The sequence below is a fragment of the Nesoenas mayeri genome, assembly GCF_963082525.1.
Source record: "Nesoenas mayeri genome assembly, chromosome: Z".
Classification (NCBI taxonomy): Eukaryota; Metazoa; Chordata; class Aves; order Columbiformes; family Columbidae; genus Nesoenas; species Nesoenas mayeri.
Window position 1 is genome coordinate 21,467,022 of NC_137542.1, and position 23,472 is coordinate 21,490,493.

Here is a 23,472-nt window from a genome sequence, read left to right on the forward strand (position 1 = left end):
AACAAAACTTACCATACAAGGATTAACAGTGAGTGCACTCTTGATGAAATGAAACTGCAGAATACCAAACTGGTGAGCTTCATTATTTGCATCTCTTTCAGGTTTAATGTTTGAAGAATTCCCATCAATAACCCAGAGATGATACCCTTCTGATCCCCATGTCTGAATGTAAAAGAATAATAATAATAAAAACCTAAACCCAACACTATGTAGTCTCAGAAAACAAGAATTACAGAAACTTACTGTAACTGATCTTATGATAGACATGAGCTTAGTGTTTGGTGTTCTAAAATGTATCATTATAGGAATCATAAGTAACCCATAGCACTAAAATCCACAAGGAACAGTAAGAATCTAGCCTGAATTCTTTTCTTCATTTAAAAATGTTGATTAAATGAAAACTAGCTATGCAAGACACCCACGTAAGATTGTTTAGTGTGCAGCTTAATGCAACTAACAAAAAAGATGCAAGGAGAATAAAGTATGAAAAAATACTGATCCTCAAAATTACATTAGTTGTTGTTCGTTAAGTTCACCAGTATAAGAATTTCAATCTGTGTGCTTTTATAAAAGATACATTGTACTGTCCTCACAAATATGTACATCCACCTGGGATGCACGTTTAAATTTGTCAATCTTCATAGTAACTAGGCTATCAATAAATAAAATCACGGTTTAGAAGTATTGTACACAATTGATCATGGTTTGTAAAAGAGGCCTTGATTGTGTTTGATATTTGTCAACAAGTTATTAGACAGACTAGCAGGATTTAATGTTAATGAGTTTGTATTAAAACAGCAGCAATTAAGTTTCTCTTGAATTCATATTCATATTAAGTTAAGCTGCCTCAACAGCCAAAGATAAGACAGTAATTTTAGGGAAGTATGTAAGTTTACAAATAGTGGTGTTTTGTGTCGCATTGTACTCTGAAATACAGCACCAGTTTAAAAAAAAAAAAATAAAAGATATGAGAATAAGGAAAACAAAACCTGTTCATTCTTAACATTAAAAGCAATGCCCAGAAAAGACATGTCATGCACACTTCATGAATAGGACTATACATTAAAAAAAAAAACCAACACATCAGTTCTCCCCTTTTCCCTCAATATAACTTTGGTGTTAGAAAGTTTAATAAAGAGATCTTATTCTTTGAAAGTAATAAAACTAAAGAAAGTCAGTTTGAAATTTTTAAAATCTGTTTTACTAAAAATAATTTTTAAAATTAACAACCTATTACAATATTTTTACATTCATATTACATTCATATTTACCATAGAACTGATCTTTAGAGGGTCCTTTTTGGCACCATCAGACTGATACCTTAAAAACAGAACACAACAAGCTTGAGTTTGGAAATAACTTCATCAAAATAAGAAAGTATCTTCATATCTTTGTACTGTCATATAGTACCATATTGAACCTCATCTCAAATTATAAAGCCTGTTTGATCCACGACACTGCCTAAAAGGAAAAGCAATTATCAGATGTCTGGCATAAACTGACTGAATTGTGATTTCTGGATGTTAGCACATTTTCAGCAAGAATGTACTGGCACTGAGGGAATTTTAATATTCACCTGCTAAAAACTGCCTTTAGAGTAACTTGCTTTTATGCCTAAAAAGACCACTACAAAAGGAAAATAACACATTTTCATTTATATTCAAATGATTCTCTCCTAAATTTTACTCAATTACTCCAACATCTAAGGAATTATAACAGAGAAAGGATTTTTAAAAGCTACTTAATTTCCTTATTTTCCAATTAAATGTTTTTAATTAGAAAAATAAAATTTTCTAATAAAACATTTCACAATTTCATTAAAGATACTCACGCAAAATCACCTCCTAAAGTACAGATAAGCTGAGCACCAAAAACACTCCATAAGGACAAGCCTCCACATTCCCAGGTCACCATCACAACACAGCTATCAGGTGACCATCTGATTAGTTTAACAGGTCCTGTTTTATTCCAAATATCTGTTTAAAAACAGACAATAAAAAAAAAGTGAAAAACATCAAATATGCTTCAACTGCTTTCACCATAAGAGAAGCAGCAAAAATATATGAAAATAAACAATTGATTTTTCAATTAAACTCTTCGCCACCTCAAAATTAATAAGAAACAAATGAAGAACTCACAATTCCTTTCCAGTACATGCCTGGTTTCATGGTAAATTAAGAATACAAAGAAGCAGGCCAGAAATACATCATGCTAGGATGCAACCATAAAATTGTAATTCTGGTAAAGTTATTTTAGGATAAAAGATTTTTATAGTCACCCTTGAAATTTCTTCCTTTGGAACTTAGCACAACTGTAAAACTCTGTTATTTACATATTTGATTTTTTTTTGTTGAGACGTAATAGGTGCACACATTTTCAGCTGAAGATGCAATTTATCCATTCTATATGTTCCTCACTCTAACCCACAACGCTCATGTGAAAAACTCCACTGAGCTTTTGTTCACTGCAGTTCAGGCAGAGTGCTGGATTACTCAATTTTTTTCTATACCCTACCTGTCAGTTGTTTCAGGTTAACTCACACTTCTATTATATTCATGATCAGTTTTCTCCCATTTTCTCAGGTGGGTAATGGAAAAGTAATGCCAAGGCTACATGTGGGAACTCCTAAGATCTACAGCACTTAAAAAGGAACAATCGTAAACAGCACTGCCTATAAACTACCTCAGATTCAGATTTAGTAAAAAAAAAAAAAAGCCTAAACAACTTTAGACACTCACATGTGAAACATATCCAAAAGTTAGTTACAAGCAAGCAGCTAAAGAATAAATGCATGATAGTGAATTACTACAAACATGCAAGATTAAATAGGAGTCCCATCAGTGATAATGCAAACCACAAATAATTGTTTACTAGTCAAGGATAAAAATATTTTTTAATACCCTAAAAACAGCTGGAAAATTCTAGTAATAAAAGTAGCTCACCAGGATATTGTTTCGGTGTCAGCTCCAATTTGTGAGAAAACTGCATGGCACCAGTGGTGGTATCTATCGTATAAACCTGCACAGAGCCGCTGGAAGAGATTACACATGCTTTAGGCTACAGACCATTTACATTTCTCATCAGTTTCAAGAGGTTAATAAAAGCTGGTTTTTTCTCACTAATACCAAACTTATCAAGAACAGAAACACTGTGTCAAGTAACACTCAAAGAACTTTATGACACAAATGTATAAGATACTTTCCAGAAGGCAGCAGGGGAACCAAACCAGAAATACTGTAATAACCAATGCACTAGGACTACTTAGTACTCTGAAAATATGCAATCCACATATTTATGACTTCCAAATGCAATACAATCCATGAGGGAAGTCAGTATTCAATTGGTGCTCAATTTTCATCAGGAGTGTACTAATGCATACAAAGACGAATGAATTATAGTAACCATTCCTGTTTCAGGGGCAAACTACCAACACGCTGCATTATTACTACGACCGAGAATACTATTTCTTAAGAAGATAGCTGAAGACTAAACCACCCAGATCTGTTGAAATGCTCTAAAACATAAATTAAAAACAATCAAACCAAACACAAAACAAAATGAAAATGCAAACAAACAAACAAAAAAAACCACAAAATAAACAAAAACTGAAACCCCAATTAATTAATTAATTAACTGAAACACCAAACCTGCGCTCTAGACCAGCTAAAGCAATATTCTACAGAACGAACTCTCTGGAAGGAGCAGTAAGCATAAAATCACACACAAAAAAGCGCTTTTGCAACATTTAATTTTTAAATATTCACAGTTACTCAAACAGGCAACATTTTCCCTGACTAAATCAACACGTCACAGAGCATTTTCTCAGTTGAGTGTGAAGTACTGATTCTTGTCAATATTAATAGAATTAACTGCTTAAAACTGGTTTTGAGATTAACTTTGAGATTAACTGGGAAAACCGCACTTTCCAATCCTTGTAACTGGTCCAGTCACCTTTTTATTTTTTTCCAGAGCTGAAGAGCAAGCATCAATTTCACTTGCAGTTCAAGCAGGCAATAATTTCTCTTCTTCCCTCCTACCTTCTCGACAGACTGATTATTCTCATCTTTACAGCTCTTGCAACACAACTTAGTAAGAAGAAACTAGTGCTTACACCCCAAAGTTTTTCCATGAAACCTCACCCCTCCCCCCCACCTTGAACCAGCCTTACAAAACTTACTTGGCACATCCAAATGCCATTAGCCTGTATTTGTTATTCACTGCCACACAAGTTCCGTCAATCACATCTTGTGCCCAGACACCATGGAGCTGCTGCAAAGAAAGGAATCCACAGAATTTTTGGTTAAACAGGTCTTTTATTCATGATAGTCAGCCTCCACCCATGTGCTACCCATCTAATCCATACTACAGATATGCCATTTGACCTTCAACACCTCAGGAAATTTCTATTGCAAATGTCAATATTAACTGAGAAGACTCAGGTAAACAAAATACAGTATGTAAAACTAGTTTCACTGTTCTTAATAAAAATTACAGGAAGATGCCAGTATGTAAGTACACTGTTTATCAGAGTTCTGAATAACCAAAGTAGGTCAATACCCTGTAATGCAAGAACACTTGATACAGCATAAGAATGAGTAGATAGTACTAAGGATGAAGACAAAACGCAAAGCAGGAAAATAAATTCCCATCTGCAACAGTAGATATTTTTAAGTATGTGAAGGAGTTTGGGACAGGTTAGGCAAATATTTTTGGGTTTTTTGTAATTAAAATAAAGAGACCTAATGACAAAATGTAGTATAGTTTGTAGGCTGAATTACAGGTAAAGAAAACACCTAAGTTGAAAAGGATTCCTTTAGAACAAATTCTGAAGCACACTGTCACTATGTGAACTGTTAGACTTGATTACAGCTAAAAGACAGAAATAGCACCTATGATACTTTGCCATAGGAGAAACTACGTCCTATCACCCCCCTTATAGCCAGCACCAGGAAGTCTGTTGCAAAGACAGTAAGAAGACCTCAGAACCATAGTGACATTTTGAAAAAATAAGCAAAAATTAAAGCTACTATCAATTACGCTCAAAGTAGCTCAAATTATGGTATGAAACACAGTCTTGTTCTTATATTATCTCTTAAGCAGTTGCTAAATTTTGATTTCTTTGCAGCTGAACAGAAATTAAAGTAGAAAGCTAACTGAAATGAAGAGACCAAGGAAAACACATGTATTGTAGAGCGCATGTTAGAAATGCTAAAGCAAAAATACCTCAGCAGTGAATCTACTTGACATTGGTGTAATGAAACCAACTCTGCCATCATTAAAAACAACAGCAAAACCATCAAGTGTGGCACAGTATTCCATATCTCTGATGTAAACATCTTCAAAGCCCAAAAATGAACCTGCTGAGAAAATATCAGTGATTTTAAAATGTGTGAACACAGTGGTATTGCAAGCCAACAGACATTTCAGTTGTCTACTTATTACTTCACAGAAAAAAAATAATTTCAACAGGTTATTTTTTCACATTTATGAAATGCACATTTTTCCCATCTCTGCTTGAGAACAGAGGTAATATTTTATAGTAGGTGGTATTTTGCCAATAGTTACCAATCATAAGCAATAAAAACCCCCAAAACCTACCTCGAGAAGACTGCAGGTCCACAGAAAACGGAACTGTGCATAGGTTGATGGCCTTCCTTCCGTTGGTCACACCATCCCAGTGAATAAGATGGAGAAATCCATCAGCAGTAGCAACAAGCAGATCCTCTAACATGGACTGCAAACTAATAAAGGTATTTGTCATTCTCTAAAAAACTACATCTCAAATCAATGCAATGTAAAATCAATTAATTCACAAATTTCACTTTGTTACTTTCCCCCCCCATGCCAGTGCTATACTGTTCCACCAACTTCTCACACACACACACTTAGCATGTTCAAAGCTTATGTAAAGGGAAGGCAATCACCAGAAAAAAAAAAGAAGAGGTAAACAAAAAGTTTTTCCAGGACAAATAGGGACTCTCTATGGTCAGCTCAAGAAATGTTGAAATGCTATGTATCATTTTGCTCTTATATATCCTATGTCTCCACAAAATCTCTAATCCATACTTTAAGCCCAAGCACAAACACATTTATAGTAACGTAATACTGAACATATATGTGCTATACACTTCTATTTGACAAAAATATCAGTATAACCAAGCACAGAAAGAATTCTTAAACAGCAATCTACTTTTTCGTCTCCTTAGAGTTAGTATTAGTAACTATAAGTCCTTAACAAGCTTTTTTTCCATCCAGTTTCCCCTTAATTTTTTAACAAGTAATGGCTATATGCAGAAAAATTCTTAAGACATGATTAGTGAACATACCTTGTGATAGAGGCTTGCAAGTCCAGCACTTTCTTCATTTCTAGATTTAATGAAGGAGCACACTGTTCTTCCTTATAATGTGGGGTTCCCTTCAGATGTGGGCTTCCTCTAAAATAAGAGATACACTATAACTGAAACAGATGTCCCTCAAAAGAGAAACGTTACTGACGTACATTCCTGTGGCTTCCTTTCCCCTTACATATATTAATATATACACCAGACAGGTGCAACCTGCCACAAGCAGCGCTCACGTATCAAGGACATCATTTCAGAGCAAAATGTTTAGTCAGTCATATCATCCCATATGCCTATAAAGAGTATGTAAGCAAAATAAGACAATGAACAGCGAATGAACACTACAATAGCTGTGTAGCCTGTCTTATAGTAATTCTAAAATAAATGATACATATTAAGGCAAATTCTGATTCAATAAAATGGTATTCAACAGTTTCAATTAATTGTGTTGAATTTTTAAGTATCTCCAATTCATTCTTTGCCAAGATGCATTACAGATATTATAGACAGTAAAATGTTAATGTTTCTTCAGTTCCTTTTTCCGATCAATGTTTATACTATTTATTCAACATGCATAACCCAACAGGTAGCCACTTCTTAGAGTAATTCATATAAATCTATCTCTCTATAGCAAATAAATAAACCTAAGAACTACTAAGAAAAGAGATGAATAAGCACTGATTCTCTTCCTTTAAACAGACCATTATGTAGTATGAACTTCTAGATGTAGAAAGCTTCCAATTTTTATTTTATTCATTTTAAACTTCACATTTCCTTCTCTAACAAAATGGAGTGACTTTAAAGCTCAATACAGCATCATTAACATATGTCTTATTTGTCTGGGCTATCAGATGTGTCATGTGCTTCATTAACTTCTTTTTTTTTAAATGAAAACTGACCTACAATCTTAAGTCTTGCAACATGTTATCCAGCTCATCCATGTCACGAGCATTATAGAATCATAGAACAGGTTGTGTTGGAAGGGAGCTTCAAAGGTCATCTAGTCCAACCCCCTGCAGTGAGCAGGGACATCTTCAACCAGATCAGGTTGCTCAGAGCCCCGTCCAGTCTGGCCTGGAATGTCTCCAGGGATGGGGCATCTACCACCCCTCTGGGCAACCTGGGCCAGTGTTTCACCCCCCTCATTGTAAAATGTTCCTTCCTCATGTCTGGGCTGAATCTCCCCTCCTTTAGTTTAAAACTATTAACCCTTGTTGTAGCAGGCCCTGCTAAAAAAATCTGTCCTCGTCTTTCTTACAGGCCCTTTTTAAGTACTAAAAGGCCGCAATAAGGTCTCCCCAGAGGCTCCTGTTCTCCAGGCTGAACAACCCCAACTCTGTCAGTCTGTCCTCTCAGTAGAGCTGTTCCAGCCCTCTGATCATTTTTGTGGCCTCCTCTGGCCCCTCTCCAACAGGTCCATGTCTGTCCTGTACTGAGGGCTCCAGAGGTAGAGTTTACTAGCTATTATGGTAGTAAACAAAGCAAGCTATGCATGAAAAATGCATTGTAGAAAATTTAGAGTTTAGTCTAACTTCCTTAGTCTGAAACGATAGGTACACAAATCTATATGATTTTTCCCTGGATTTTAACTGACAAAACACTTACTTTACACCAGGGTAGCCAATGCAGCTGCCTAAGACATGGCAGAAATCAAAGGAGCTGCAGTTTTAGGTAAGCTTGACACTGCAAGGATACCTCTATCTCTTTCCTGCCTTGATTATCTCAGTGGATATCTAGTCCTTTATTTTCATTACCATTTCACAGCAAAACACAAAAACTGTATCTGTTATTCTTTGATGGATACTACACCTTTTCTTATGCAGCAAGGACAAAGATACATGCTAGCTAAGGGAAGACCAAAGGCAACCTTTGACATTTTGGAGGTAGCAGATGAAGTAGCAACACCTTTCCAGAACAAAACCATGGTGACCACGAAGGATTATAGCAAAAAATGAGTACAATTACTGTAAAGTTACTTAATCTACCACCCACAGATAATAACTTGTATTAACATTAAATTATTAAAATGTTCATTTTGCATTTCAAAAGAAAATTAATTACAAAATACAGCTGTCTTAGGAAAGAACAGCCCTTCTTGTAAGCTAGCTATTATGGACTCACAGGAGGCCAGAAATAATAACAATAACAAAACCAACAACAATAATAATAGACTAGTTAATACTAGCATCATTAGGTGTTTGTGAGCGCTTTTTAAACAGTACATGAGAGTGCATTTCTCTAAGTTCATGACGTCAAATTCACCTGATGCGGTCTGGTATCTTTCAGAGTGAGGGAATTCACAGATAAAAAAATATATGATATAGGATTAATTCCTCCAAATCTCTATGTCACTATCTGCACTGCAGCACCCTGGGGGCTGAAGAAACACTTACAGAACTCCAGGTGTTTGGAGAGATACCTTTCAACACATGTGGACATAACAGTCCAGATAGTATACCCCTGAGCAAGAGCAAATGACTCTGGCTTATCAAGAATCTTCCAAGCAAACAACTAAAATTGCGAGAAAAGGGTTGTGTAATGCATAAATGTTACTGTTATGTCCATGTAATGCACCATATAACATGCCTGTTGTAACCGGCTGAGGTACATAATCAAGTACAAACACTGTGTTTCTGCACAGCACAAACTGTAGTCAGAATGGGAACAGCATAGTTTAAAACAAAACACATCCTTTGCTGGAAGAGAAATTTCAAGTCTCCATGTGGTCAGGCTTCTCTTCCCTTAAACATATCAGATAAAAATAGTTTGCAAGAATATTTGAGTATTTTCAGTTTCATGAGCTAGTTTAAGCAAATCTGTTACCATCTGCAGAGTGTATCTTTTTCCCCTGAGGGAACTATGATCATGACCAAAACTCAAAATGTCAGTATTTTAATTCATTGCCTGCAGTTACATTGAATTCATTGATTAAAACAGAAACCCTTACTGTGGGTGCAAAGGGAGCGCAATCAAAAGTGCACTGCGTTTATGCAGTTCACATCTGCATGAGTCAGCCTTACCAGTTTAGTTACTTTGACCTTTAAACAAAGAATGTGTATTGCTGACGGAAGCGGGAAAGAATGTTTGGTCTGGGTTGCCACATCAGCATCTGCAATCATTGTAACCAAACTTTAAGTAACTCACTTTTGCATAAGAATTGAGAGAAATGGACACGTTCCAGTGACCAACCAACTGCATGTCAAAACAAATACTATAACTTCACTTCTCTTTGCACGGTATCTGTTAGCATAACTAAACCTGTGAATAAGATCTCTTAACACACAGAACTGAGAAAAATCTCCCACTGTATCTGCAATTCAAGAAAACCCCAAACACAGGAAGATGCAGGTTGCTTTTTTAAAAGTAGATTAGAAGGTCTGTGGGGAAGTTTCAGATCTTGAAGATCAAGGTATTTTTAACATCACCAGGTTCATTATCTGCTCCCTATTTTGCGTGTCATCAGTGATATGCTTGTTCACAGAAAATAGAGCACTATATGGTGTAACAAAATGTCTCTCTGATGTTGAAAGACTAAGTAACCGTATGTCATGAACCGTATGTTTTTTACCTTAGAAGTAAAGGTAAAGAACAATAGTAAATGTAAGTCTACCTTAAGGGCTTGTCCTCTTTCTCCAATCCTCAATTCTCTACATTTTCCCATTAAACCTCTCTTGCTGTTCAATTCTAACCTGACATGCCCAAAATGAAAGAGAAGCCTATAAATAGGTAAATTGCTAAAGTTCTTAGCATGAAGTCATAACACTTTCTATTCATTTGATTTCCTCACAGGGGAAGAACTGGCTCTGGAAGTAACACTGGTCCTGTTAGAAGAAAAAACTGTAAGCTCAGACTCTGATGCAAGATGCAACAATGAGCAAATGGAGAAGTTTATTTAAACCCTTGCCGTCCCCCACTATCTCCTGCCTCTCCCAAAAAAACACAACAAACCTTAGGCATGGCAGCACCATGCAAAAGTACAGTCAGCTAGCCTCCCCTGAACTGGGAAGACTTTCCTTGGGGTTTATACCTGGGGCAGGGGGGAGGTTCAGGGAGGTAACAGAACCCATCCACCTAATTTCACTAACAGCACAATACTGCTCTTACGTCCTTCACTACATGAACAATGGTTAAATGATACAGCATCATCCATGGATAAAACTCACTCAGAAATATAATTACCAGACTTAGTCGCTGCTAGCAGAAGCAACTAAGACATATTTGGAAATAATTTACAGTACTATCTGAAAAGATGTACCTATGGACTTCTTTATTATTTGCAATTAAGGTATAACACGTTATCTTCTTTAGTCTAAGTCTCTGGGTTTTCACAATAATGGTTGCCATTTTCTGCTTATTACTGGATAATTCTGTTCCAGAGGTAGAAATAGCATTACATTAGGATTTAAGTTTTCACCTTACTATCTAGGCTAATCATAGTATTACAGGCAGCTGTTATGGCTGGATAATAACTCAGAAAAGTTCAGAGATACTCTCACAATCAACAAATATTAAGCTTCCACAAAAAGCCCAAATAGTGTGGCTAATGGCAGGTAGCACAGTAATAAAAGATAAAAAACAAATAATCCTGTCTCTCTAAACAAATTGCAGCTGATTCAGAAGTAATGGTGACATTTCACTGAAAAAAATATTGAAGATTCCAGACCTGATCATCAGTAAATATCTTTAAAACAAGTAATTGATACAAACAAGGTAAAATATTTTCACACTACTTTGGGGATATGGTATTTCTAATTCTTACTGCTAAAACAGTTTATTCAATAGTACTTTCGGGGGGTAAAAAAAAAAAAGAAAAAAACAAAAAAAGAATAAAACCCAAACGCCTTGATGTTTCAACTACTAATATTAAGAGCATTACGCCTGCAAGACAAACAGGGCAAACAATGTTTCTAAATGAATTAATACCACCAAGAACTTGATCTTCTTGAAGGCACAAAAGCAAAAAACTGACAACAACTATTATTGTTGCATTAGGACAACTGCATAATGTTTATTAACTTTCAAAATGGCTCATGTGAAGACATCGGTCAGCGAATTGTCTGTACATCCGAAGACTTGATTTTGTTAATACCTGATTCAAAGAGCATGCATCATCACCTCTAAACATGTGATTCTTCATTAATAATTCACTGCCCACCATGCTTTTTAGGAATAGTTCTCAAACAAGTAAAACAAGTTACATCTTGAGCTTTGATACCCATACGACTAGCATCTTCTCACCCCTAAACCTGCATCTCTCCACTGTACACTGCAGGCAGCCACCACTGAAGACTAAATGTCTGGCTGGATCCAGAACTATATATACACAGATCAGCAAGAGCTGGACAAACAAAAATCTAAAAGACAGTCTATAGGAACAACTATAAAGAATGAATAAGAGTTTAGAAAAGCAGATCTTAGTACAGCCTTTTCTACACAATCAATAACAGGTTTCTGTGGTTTGAGGAATAACTAGCTAGTATATTAACTATTTGTGTAAAAAAGCTAAATAGTTTACCGAACTATTATTCCAGTTGCAAAGATTTCTTGATGACATTTTAAACCTCTCAAACCACAGCAAAGGCTAGCAAGTGCCATAATGATTAATAAAAATTCTACAACTAACCCAGTTTTAAAAATACATTTTCCAACCAATGTCAAAAACAACTTATAGGGAAAACCACACTGTTAAAGTTGAGCACAAGCTTAATTCCAAACAAAAATTAATTAGTAAGTTAATTAACTGTACACCTCATCAGTTACCTCTGCAGAGTTTGAAGTTCAAAACTTTTGTACACACTAATCTTAGGTCCACTGAATCAGGAAAAACTCCCCACTGATGAGGTAATTTATGGCACCTATAAACCATATTGCTATAGAAAAGTAAAAAGCTTTGAAAACTGCCAGAAAGAGTAGGACTCAAATACAGTAACCAGACGTATAAGGAACAATACAGCATTATAAGCCAGGATATAAACACTAGCCCGTATTGATTATAAAACAATTTCCATTTTTAAAGCATTTTCGGATATTTAAAAATCTACACCACTGAGGTCTCATTCTAAATTTACACATTCATTTCACTTCACCCCACAACCTGCCCCTCAAATACAGGGTTCACATGAGGATATGAAAAACCTGGGGCAAAAGAATCTCCAGTTACCAGGTTTAGTTTATTAGCCACGTGAAGTTTTTTAGGTTTTGTCTTTCTTACAGGCAAAAATATTCTCAGCATTAAGTCACCACATGCTGTCTCTTCAAGAGACCAATCCTCAAGTCACCCTCCTTGCCAAAACTCTAAACTCAAATAACTAACCTCCACCGCTAAACAAAGGAATATCTGTACAATTTCCTTTGGGAACTCCTCAAGAAACTATTGCTATACCTTGCCACAGCTTACAAAGCTACCAATTTTCTTGTATGCACCGCCACTTTTCTGAAGTGTATCAGAGGTGGAGATTAATTTTATTTTACTCTTCCATTGTCTGGCCATAGATATGTTTTCTTCATGTTTTATCTAGGTGTCCTGTTTTTGCCTGGGAAGAGTTAATTTTTTTCCTAGGAGCTGGCATACTCCTGTGTTTTCCATTTAGAATGAGAATGATGTTGGTAATACACTGATATTTTAGTCGTTGCTAAGCAAAGACTTTTCAGCCATGCCAGGCACACAAGAAGTTGGGAGGGGACACAGCCAGGACAGCCAACCCCAGCTGATCAAAGGGATATTCCACACCATATGACATTATGCTCAGCATATATTTGGGGGGATGAAGAAGAAAGGGGGGGGGGCGGGGGACGTTTGGGGTGATGGTGTTTGTCTTCCCAAACAACCACTACACATGATGGAGCCCTGCTGTCCTGGGGATGGGTGAGCACCTGCCTGACCATGGGAAGTATTGAAAGAATTTCATGTTTTGCTTCCTTGTGTGCACAGTAGCTTTTGCTTTACCTATTAAATGGACTGTGTCTCAACACATGAGTTTTCTCACTTTTACTCTTCCTGTTTTCTCCCATACCCCACTGGGGAAGAGCGAGGAAGCCGTTGTGTAATGCTTAGTTGCTGTCTGGGGTTAAACCACATCAGTCCTTTTTGGCACTCAACATGGGGCTTGAAGGGTTCAAGATAACTACCGGTTTGATTGGAATGTGCTAGATCAAATTTATAGGTGTTATTGCTGCTTAGCTATTAATCAGCTGGCTTCCGTGCTTGCCACAGGGCTTCCTTACCTTACTATATATTAGAGTCTAGTGCTTATTAGTGGCTACTCACTCTACTGCTTATGATCTTACTCTGCAGGGCCTGGGAACATTTTGATAACAGCAATGGCGATGCGCCTGGGCTGGCAGATGGCCAGGGCATCGCTGCTGTTTCTGTGCTGCTGTACCAGGCAGGCTGGAACTCCAGCGTGAACTTGAGCTGTAACAGCTCTGCAGGAACCAATGCCAGTGAAGAAGGAGGGGGAGGAGGCCCTTCAGATGTTGGAGCACAAACTTTCCCACAGCCTTTGGTGCAGACCATGGTGAGACCAGCTGTCACCCTGCAACCCACAGAGGTCCACAGTGGAGCAGAGATCCACTATCAGCCTGTGGAGGACCCCACGCCAGATAAGGTCAATGTGCTTGAAGGACTGTACCCCATGGAAGGGACTCATGATGGAGCAGTTAATGATGAATTGCAATCAATGGGAAGGGCTACTCCATGTTGGAGAAGCTTGTGAAGAACTGTGTCCTGTAGGAGAGACCCCACACTGGAACAGTGGAAGAGCATGAGGAATCCTCCCCTTGAAGAGGAAGGACTAGCAGAAACAACATGTGATCAACTGACTACAACCCCAATTCCCCTCTGTCACCCAGGGTGGGGGGAAGAAGGTAGAGAAATTAGGAATAATGTTAAACCCAGCATTTGAGTTGTATATTAAGGGAATAACTATTATGGGACACCTTGTTACTAGCCAAGCTAGTGGTTCACGCATTAAGTCAGACTAAATGGAATGGAAATGCCTTTAAATTGTTGTAATCCATGATCTGATTTGCATGTAATAGGAATCACTATAGCAAGAACCACACGAAGCAACAGAGGACAAGCCTTATAAGAAGCAGTACAAGTGCAGCAGTGACCCAACTTGAGTTGGTTTTGGTGCCCAGTAACCCCACTCAACACACAACCTCTCCTTCCTGAGTGACAACCATAACTGATGGAGCCCAAAGTCATCGACTAAATGAACTCAATGGACACTTTGTGGACATTTTACAGGCATTTCATAAGGGCGGCTCATGCACAAAGGGAATTATATCTGTCTATTATATCAAAGAATGGGAAGGGTAGTGGTGGGTAGTGAGAATGTACTGGATAGTTTGAGAGCTGAGCATGACATATATGGCATACAACAAAGAGTGGATACTATCCTGGCTTCAGCTGAGAACGAGTTATATTTCTTCCTAGGAGCTGGCATACTCCTGTGTTTTCGATTTAGAATAAGAATGATGTTGATAATACACAGATGTTTTAGTTGTTGCTAAGTAGTCCAGGACTTTTTGGTTTCTCACATTGTGCCAGACGCACAAAAAGTTGGGGAGGTACACAGCCAGGGCAGCTGACCCAGACTGGCCAACAGGATATTCCACACCATATGACATTATGCTCAGCATGTATTTAGGGAGAAGAAGGAGGGTTGGGGGACGTTTGGGGTGATGGTGTTTGTATTCCCAAGTAACACGTGCTGGAGCCTTGCTGTCCTTGGGATGGGTGATCACCTGCCTGGCTGTGGGAAGCTGTGAATAAATTCCATGTTTTGCTTTGCTTGTGTGCGCAGCTTTTGCTTTACTTAATAAACTGTTTCTCACTTTTACCCTTCAAATTCTCTCCCCCATTCCAATAGGGCAAAATGAGCCAGCATCTCTGTGGGGCTTAGTTGCTGGCTGGGGTTAAACCACAAAACTTAATAATGACTTTTGTAATATGGTGGTAAAATTAGATTGAACTAATTGAAGTGGGACTTTGTACTTGCACTCACTGCAGGAAAGTATCCCAGAATGTGGTCTAATGGCCAATACTGATTCTCTTCAAGAGCTGGAAGGAAGCTGTAGACTATTCTGGCTCAATTTAAAACAAAACACAACAAAACAAAACAAAACAAAACCCCACCACAATTACTGTTTTTTTTTCTGGTTTTTGTGCTTTTAGTCTAACAAATTAAGCAGGAGACTTTAGGTTTTCATTGAATGTCTGTTAATTCCAAGAAGAGACTAGCAATTCCTAGAAAAATATCAAGAGAGACAGAAATATTTCTTTCAAGAGAACAACTGCAATTGATAACATTTCTAAAATACTGCAGTTTGACAAAAAAATGTCAACTGACATCAGGAAAAATTTCAAAAGCTTCTTTTTTAACATATATGAATACTCAGAATTCATGACAGACTGCTGTGCTTACACTACAAGCACTTGTTTCATCACAATATTCTAATAACAGATTTTACATAAAATGTCAGTTTCTTAACCTGTACCATATCTACGTAAGTTTATTTTAAACTGATAAACCTCTAAAGGTATGAAATAGCGAGCATTTAAAAAGGATTTTCCACTCAGCCACCTTAAAGTATTTAATATATTCTCAATTTTGTAAGAGCTATGCCCTCAGATATTGATAGATCAAAATTAAAAGGTTTCATGGGCTCCAGCCACAAACATTGATAATCTTGAATTCCAGCACTTCCATTAAAACACTTAATTTCAGAATATCAAGACCATTACAATAGGTTGATATGCAAAGGAGGTCATGCTAAATTGGCACTTTTAAACAGGAAACCATACTAGACCCTGTTTCTGTCTGGTTTTAAACAAACAACAGCAAGGCGCAGAGGGATTTCTCTCAATGTCACTTCCCAAAATCTAGTTATTTCACATTACTAAAAAATATAGGGAAGTAGAGACTCTTGCATTCAAACATGATGAGAGCTTAGTCTCAAATCACACTTCAGCTTTTCTATTATACTAAACATGTGTTGATTAGATTTGGAGAGAAGGGAGAGACTTTGACCTAAAAAAACCCAAAACCACACAAAAAAACAAAACAAGCAAACAAACAAAAAAACCCCACTGTGATTAGATATACTGCAATGCATATTAAGTTATAAAAATCAAAAGTGTTTCTGTCACTTCCCATATAGTTTTGCTTTGAGTGTTTGTTTGTTTGTTTGTTTTACTTTGAGGCAGTTTCTTTCACGTTGTACTAGCAAAATACTTCTGCAGCTCTTACTACAGTTTATACAATAACTATATGCTAGAATAGTTCTGTTAACAGATCAAACACAGTCAGGGTCTTCTGGATTATCTCACTCAAGAGCCATATATAGCAACAACTCTGTAACACCAACTATAAACTAAGGACTGTACTTTTTCTCCACAAACAACCCTCTCCAATATGGATGAATGAGGAGTGATTTCTATTTTCAGCCACTTTTTTAGTGTTTTACTCCAAATCAAAGCTAAATCACTATCAAGCAAATTTTAAAGCACCTATTTAAAAAATACCAATAACACATAAAGCTATAACTTTACTGCTGCTACCAGTGTCCCGATCTGGAATACTGTAAAAATTACTAAAGTCAAGAAAGTGTCTGTCTATCATGTACCTTACCACCTACCTTGCTGACCCTCTTTTTTTAATTTACGGTAAGACATACGCATTTCATTTAAATGAGAGCTAAGCTGACATGAGAATTAAAAACACCACCTTTCTCAACTTCTTCATTTGTATGGGATCAAACCTAGCCACAAATTCAGCTTTAGGATACTGACTGAACTAGAAAACACTGCACCAGGATTTTGGCACAGCTGAAGACATTACTAGTGTGTACTCCCAGTGTACAACCACCTCATTAAGTTGACCTGCACTACTTAAGAATTCTGTTCAAGGTGAAGGTGGATTAAGAGAATTTTTGGTTATTTTTTGTAGTCACTACATTGAAATTTTTATGTTTCTGTCAGAACTGGCCATTATTACTTAAAGAAGGGATACTACAGAACAGGCCTCATTCTTCTTACCAGAAGTTTTTACTGACTTGTTTCCATCAGCTGTCCTATCACACCGCTAATGCAAGGACAACACCTTCTCACTCACTTTGCCTAATATAAGTAAATAACCACATAAGACAGAGCTGGAGAAGACATAATATTTGCATGAGAGCCAAAATGTTGCAAGCAATTGCTTTAACATGAACTATCACATGAGAACTATCATACGAGTATCACTGACCAGTCACTCTATGTTTTTGAACTTCCCAGTGCTACTACACGGTGCTACTTCAAGGTCACCATTTTCTAATGTCAACCTTTTATTATAAGTCAACTTGCAAGCTAAGCTACTGGAATCTGGAGGAGGGGATGGGGAGGGGTAAAGAAGGGAGACAGGCAGGTTTAGTTTCCCCATCAGGTCAGCAAACCAACATTACTTAAGGCACAGCTGCACAATCACTGCTGTCAACATAGAGGAAGGAGCCAAGAACACACTGTTACGATGGGAGAAAACAGTAAGATGTCCCTTTCAAGCACAAGGCAAGTCACATACAAGGCCTTTCACTCATTTGTAACAACTTCAGATTTAAGAAAATTAATTTGTTATTGTTCTGTACAGTAGAAATTAAATCCAAGCATTTCGGTGAAATATCATATTTGGAAAATGAACATATGCCAGAAGAAAGTTACAAGTTTCAATTCTGAGACATTGGTTTAGTTAGTTTGTTCAATTTGTGTTGGGGTCTAATAGAACATTTTTTTTGTTAATCATAGCAGGCATTATTCACACACAAATGCTTATGTCTTTGTTTTGATCTAGTATAACCAGACCAGTAGCAATTTTATGTAGGTTTTCAAAATTGAGGGCTAAATATAGACAGATTAGTCATCCCAATAAATTGAGGGAGATTATTCCCCTTCTTAAAGTTAAGCACATGCATTAGTCTTAGGAGATTCTGTGCAACCTGTCATAAACACTCTTGGGATAAACACTTTGTCTTATTCACCCACAGTATCAGCATTATACACGTTTGGGCTATATTTATATATCTTAAAAACCTGACCATTCAAAACACAGCTATCAGGTAGATATTTTCAACACATGCTTTTACGTAGTCAATAAAAATCAATTACTTATGTTTTATATAAACTTTCAATTGGTTAGTCACTGACGGCTTAATAGATATTTTCAAATCCCCCTACATGTGGCATGTCTAAAAAAAAAAAAAAAAAAAATCAAAGCTGCTTCTTGAACTCTTACTGCATATTTTATATATTTTTCCATATATTTTCAGATTTTGCCAATAAAAACCCCCAACTTTCCAAATTGAACAAGAAGAAAATACCACAAATTGTTGTTTAGTCTTTTGCACTATGCACAGCTGAAGATACACCTTCCCTTTATGGCAACAGGTTGCAGCAACAGGCTGGCTGCTGCTTTTTTTTTTCTGATAACAGTAAGTCAGATGTAAAAATTCAGTTTAAAAAAATGCTATTCAGGTCTCAGAAAAGGCAAGTGATGTCATATGGTTTGTCTACATTAGTCTCAGGTTTTTGAAAAATAGACAAGTGAGTTGCAACAGTAAATTCCATTTAAATCCAGAGCTTGGAAGGCTGTTTCACAGGCCAGAAGATGCATTATAGTAGCAACAAACATAAAACCTTCCATTCAATGAAGCAGGAATTCATTTGCTACCTGACAGGTCATCTCTTCCTATAAGTACTTGTAAAAGAATACAGATTTAAAAGGTAGATGCTTGTGAAGACCTGACTCTTCTTTCTAATGTTCATGGTTTAACAGTTATGGTTTAGAAGAACGAAAACATTTTCCTCTTACATGACATCATAGGTTATCCACTACTCCTCACAGATGTCCATTTGAACACACTCACCAATCAAATTTAACTCATTTATGAATATGTAAAAAACTTTAAATTAAGTTCACTAGGATTACCATAATGATGAAAGTATATATAGAGAGATATATCAAAAAAGCAGCTTCTAGCCAATGAGAAATCAAGACTGTTTCATTATTCCTGTGGACAAATTTGATCCCATCCATGACTACAGATTCTGTCTATCTAAACACAACACAGACACACATAAATACATCCCTTGAGGTTTTAATTTCTCCTAAATATTTTCCAATTTTGACAAATCCTATTAGAAGTCAACTGACTCAACTACAAATACATCCAACATACAGTCACACTTTAACACCTAATATATATTCTGTCATTCACAATAAGGAAAAGAAAATTATAATTATATTATAACGCACTGCAGCTAAAATACTTATATATTCTTACTAGAACTGGTTAATATTCTTTCCAAAATATTGAGAATTTACTCCCCATTTGCTTCAAAAATCTCTAAGGTACTACAAAGTGGGGGAATGGAGAGGAATTTATTAAAAAATTCCACCCTGATAGTTCTTACATGACTTATTCAGCTGAGTTACTCAAAAGGAATTATTAAAACTTGTTAAACATGATGAGTTCAAGAGACTACCTCAAATTATAAAATTAAACAATCATAACCCTGCTATTTAGGATTTTGAGAGCTTATAAAAAGGAGCTAAAGAATCTCACCAGTGCACAGCACATCAATTAGACCGACTTCTCTGAACTGACTCTAACTCATAGGAATTATGATTCATACGCTTAACAAATTTTAAAACATATTTTGGAAGTAAATATTTTTTATCATAAAATCTGCCTAGGACTTGTCTAGTCATATGTATTTTTCCACACTGTGAGGATGCAAAGAAATTTTAAAATACTTACTTAGGATACATTGGCTCATAAAGATACTTGTCTCTTGTTGATGGTATTTCAAAAAATAAGATGTATCCATTTGCAGTCTGAAAGAGAAACACTGATAAGATAGATATCTGGTCTATCTGCATGAGTAAAATCTATAGAGAATCTTACAATTTCTACATGTCTTATATATTGAGCACAAATATACACTCATAACAAGTACCAGATATCTTAAAAAACTGTGTATTGAAATTCATTCGAATTAAAACCCATGACGTATGCATCCAGCAAAAAAATTCCTCTGATTCATAAGAATACATAAAACTAGACAGCTGTATCAGCTATTTAGAATCTGAGAACCTAATTCCCACCAATTAAGAGAATAAATGCAGAAAGCCTGTAGTAGATGGTAGGAAGCTTTCAGAGCAAGAACTCCAGGTGTTTGAACACACACACAAACACCAGAGAGTTCAAAGAAGCTAGGTGGGCACTGGCTGTCAGAGCTGATCATCCAGTTTTCAAAATATCCTCATGTCACACAGCATCTACATAACAGCTTTTCAAAATCTTCAGGCATCTGAAAAAAATTCTATTATAATTCAATCCCAAGTCATATTCTGTCATTCTGGAAGACTAACTTCAAACTATAATGCTATTCAGAGAACAAATACAAATCAATAATTATCAGATATTCCAGCCATGACTAGAAGCTGATCTAGTGTTTGTATAAGCACAGGAGAGGCAGATGACCAATAGGTTAGTTGTTCAAAGAAGTACAATTTGTTTAAAGCACAAATTTACCCTTCAGGCAAACTGGCAAATGCATTTTGGTTAAACACCATTTCCATCTGATCATTTTAATATGGGCTGGGTATATACATAAAGCACTGGAGACAAGAAGCACTGAAATGAATGGTTTCAAGTTACTTTGCAAGGTTTGTTTCCTTTTCTTTGAATAAAGGAAAAAGCAAAAGTTATCTTAGTTTATGAGTTCACAGATGCCATGTTTTTCCTTAGTCAAACATTTTGCTTTATGCTATGAAAGAAACTTGTGTTTCAGCTTCAAAGTCCAAGAAACACAATTCTCAAAGCAAATACCTTTCTCATGTAAGAATAAAATTTGAACCTCAATGGTGAGCTTGAGACAGGCTGAAAATAAATGGAAGCACTTCTACGTGCAGTAATATGATGTTCAGGTATTATGTGCTAAAGAAACCTGCTCATTTCTAACATCTTTACAGGTTCTTTCCATTACATCATAAAATATTTAACCTGTAAGCGATCTTATCCTGGAAGGAAAAGTAAAACAATACCATGAAGTATCTTTATACTGACATTAAGGTACAAAAGGGCCATACCAAACACTGTTCAAAGCACGAAGTTGCTACTGTTACAGAGTCATTTCTAAATAGAACATCAAATTCCATGACAAGCTGGATGACATGCAGAAGCATTCAACCATATATTCCCTGCCAATTGATCATATTCATTCACATAGGTTTCTACATTGCTCTAGAAAGGTCCATGTTGCAACAAAACTTACTAAAGCAACCACCACTCTCATCCTTTCCCTGATAATTCTCACCTTTGACAGCCAAAAATATAAACATACAGTACCTTGCAAGGTATTTCACTGCATGTTTTCTGGTATGCTACATGTTTAATAAAGCTCTGCCTTAGCTAAGGGAATGCGTACTGAAGAACAGTCTATATTGGAGGACTGCCTGTAGCAGGGGAAGGACTAAAATACCTATGTATTGAAGCATCTCGACCCAATTGACAAGTTTGTTTAATCAATAGAACTACCTACCTTGAGCGTGTGTACTAATCTAGCCAAGCAACAAAATATTTTCTAGTTAACACTGGAAAAATTACAAATGCAGCAATATGAGAGAAGAAACTACAAAATATCATGGAAAAAAATATCAGAAAACATGACAACAGTTCAGCAACAGACGATACTAATAGTAGAAGAAGTTAGAATTGCTAGGGGATGATACCAGTGTGAGAACTGCTTAACTGCTTACCATTAAAGCTGCTTGACATATTTTTATGAGGCCTTATATGCTAGACCAAAGTTTGCCTTCAGTACAAATAATTATCTCAAAGCATATACTGCAAAGTGATTTATTTTCATAGAGATGCTCTGAACACTCTGGCAGACTGAAACAAAAACCACTGTATATCACTACTGTAATGGACATTAAATCCAGACTACCTTCTCAATCATTATGTCATTAAGAAAAAGTGAATGTACCACTTGGCTAATAAGTACATACTGAACCTTTTGTTTACCTTATTAAAAATGAAGTAAAACATAATTTTATTACATAAAACTACTACAATCAAGAAACTCAAGCACACAGGTAGTAACAGGCCAGAAACTAAATCACCCAACCCAGCTTTTCAAAATAGTATTTTTAGCTGTTGCACAGGACTTCAGTAATTAACTGAAGCTAACTCAGTTCAACAAAACTAGTAGTACAAACTACTTGGGTTTTTTTTAAATTAATAATTAGCTTTGCTATTGCTCCTTTATTTTTACTTGTTAGTTTTCTTCTTAAGAAAAAGTCACAAAGAAGGGAGAAATTATCTTGGAAAGTTCATAGTTTTACTTGGGGATAAAAGTATGCATGAGCAAGAATACCATCTTCATTAACCCCTCAAACCTGCCTTGCAGCCCTGTCTCTCTATAACAAAAAGACTAATATTTGTAAATGTGGTAGGAATCATTTCAGTAGGACTCATTAACACCAAGGAGATACAAGATAATCAGAAGAAATGAAAAATTTTAGAAACCCCATGGCACTCATTACTTTATAGAAACTGTCTGACTATTTACAAACTGGGACTTTATGGGCATATGTAGATTCTGGTAAGATCTGCCAAAAAGAACACTATACATTTAGCTGCAGAAAAACTTGAAAGTACAGCAACTGAACTGGTAGAAATTAAAGCCAGTCTGACTGTCAGCTAAACCATAAAGTCTCTCAAGCAAAAGGAACCCAACATCACAGAAAAATCATAATATGCAAAGTAATTAAATACAACAACCTACATCTCTCCTGAACTGCTGCATAAAGATATAATTAAAATGTGTTTGGACAGTTTACTTTTGATTATATGCTGTATTATAAAACTGAAGAATTATTGAATTTTTTTTTATTTATAGTAAAGTTACAGCAGGCTCCCTTCTGCCTTTGCTGGTAACCACTAGCATTTGATAGCTGAAAACATAATCTGATACTAACAGAAATACTTTACTGCACTGAATCCACAAGATCCTTTTAGGCGACTTAAACATTCTAAAACAAGTACTCAGAAAAGTCTGCCCTGCATTACACACATGAAAACA

General features: G+C 36.3%; 1 protein-coding gene across 4 annotated transcripts in view; it reads right to left on the reverse strand.

Moving 5' to 3' along the window:
- The window catches only part of RIC1 (RIC1 homolog, RAB6A GEF complex partner 1), a 52,647-nt gene that overhangs the window by 16,182 nt on the left and 12,993 nt on the right, over window positions 1–23,472 (reverse strand). For 3 of the 4 annotated variants that reach the window (XM_080362820.1, XM_080362819.1, XM_080362821.1), the window contains 9 exons: window positions 20,142–20,218; window positions 6,327–6,434; window positions 5,599–5,741; window positions 5,224–5,360; window positions 4,178–4,269; window positions 2,943–3,031; window positions 1,832–1,976; window positions 1,272–1,320; window positions 13–162 (listed from right to left, as the gene is read on the reverse strand). In XM_080362820.1, the coding sequence (XP_080218946.1) occupies window positions 13–162; window positions 1,272–1,320; window positions 1,832–1,976; window positions 2,943–3,031; window positions 4,178–4,269; window positions 5,224–5,360; window positions 5,599–5,741; window positions 6,327–6,434; window positions 20,142–20,218 (990 nt within the window). Of the gene's footprint in view, window positions 1–12; window positions 163–1,271; window positions 1,321–1,831; window positions 1,977–2,942; window positions 3,032–4,177; window positions 4,270–5,223; window positions 5,361–5,598; window positions 5,742–6,326; window positions 6,452–20,141; window positions 20,219–23,472 lie in introns of all 4 variants that reach the window. The other variant, XM_080362822.1, reaches the window with a different exon arrangement.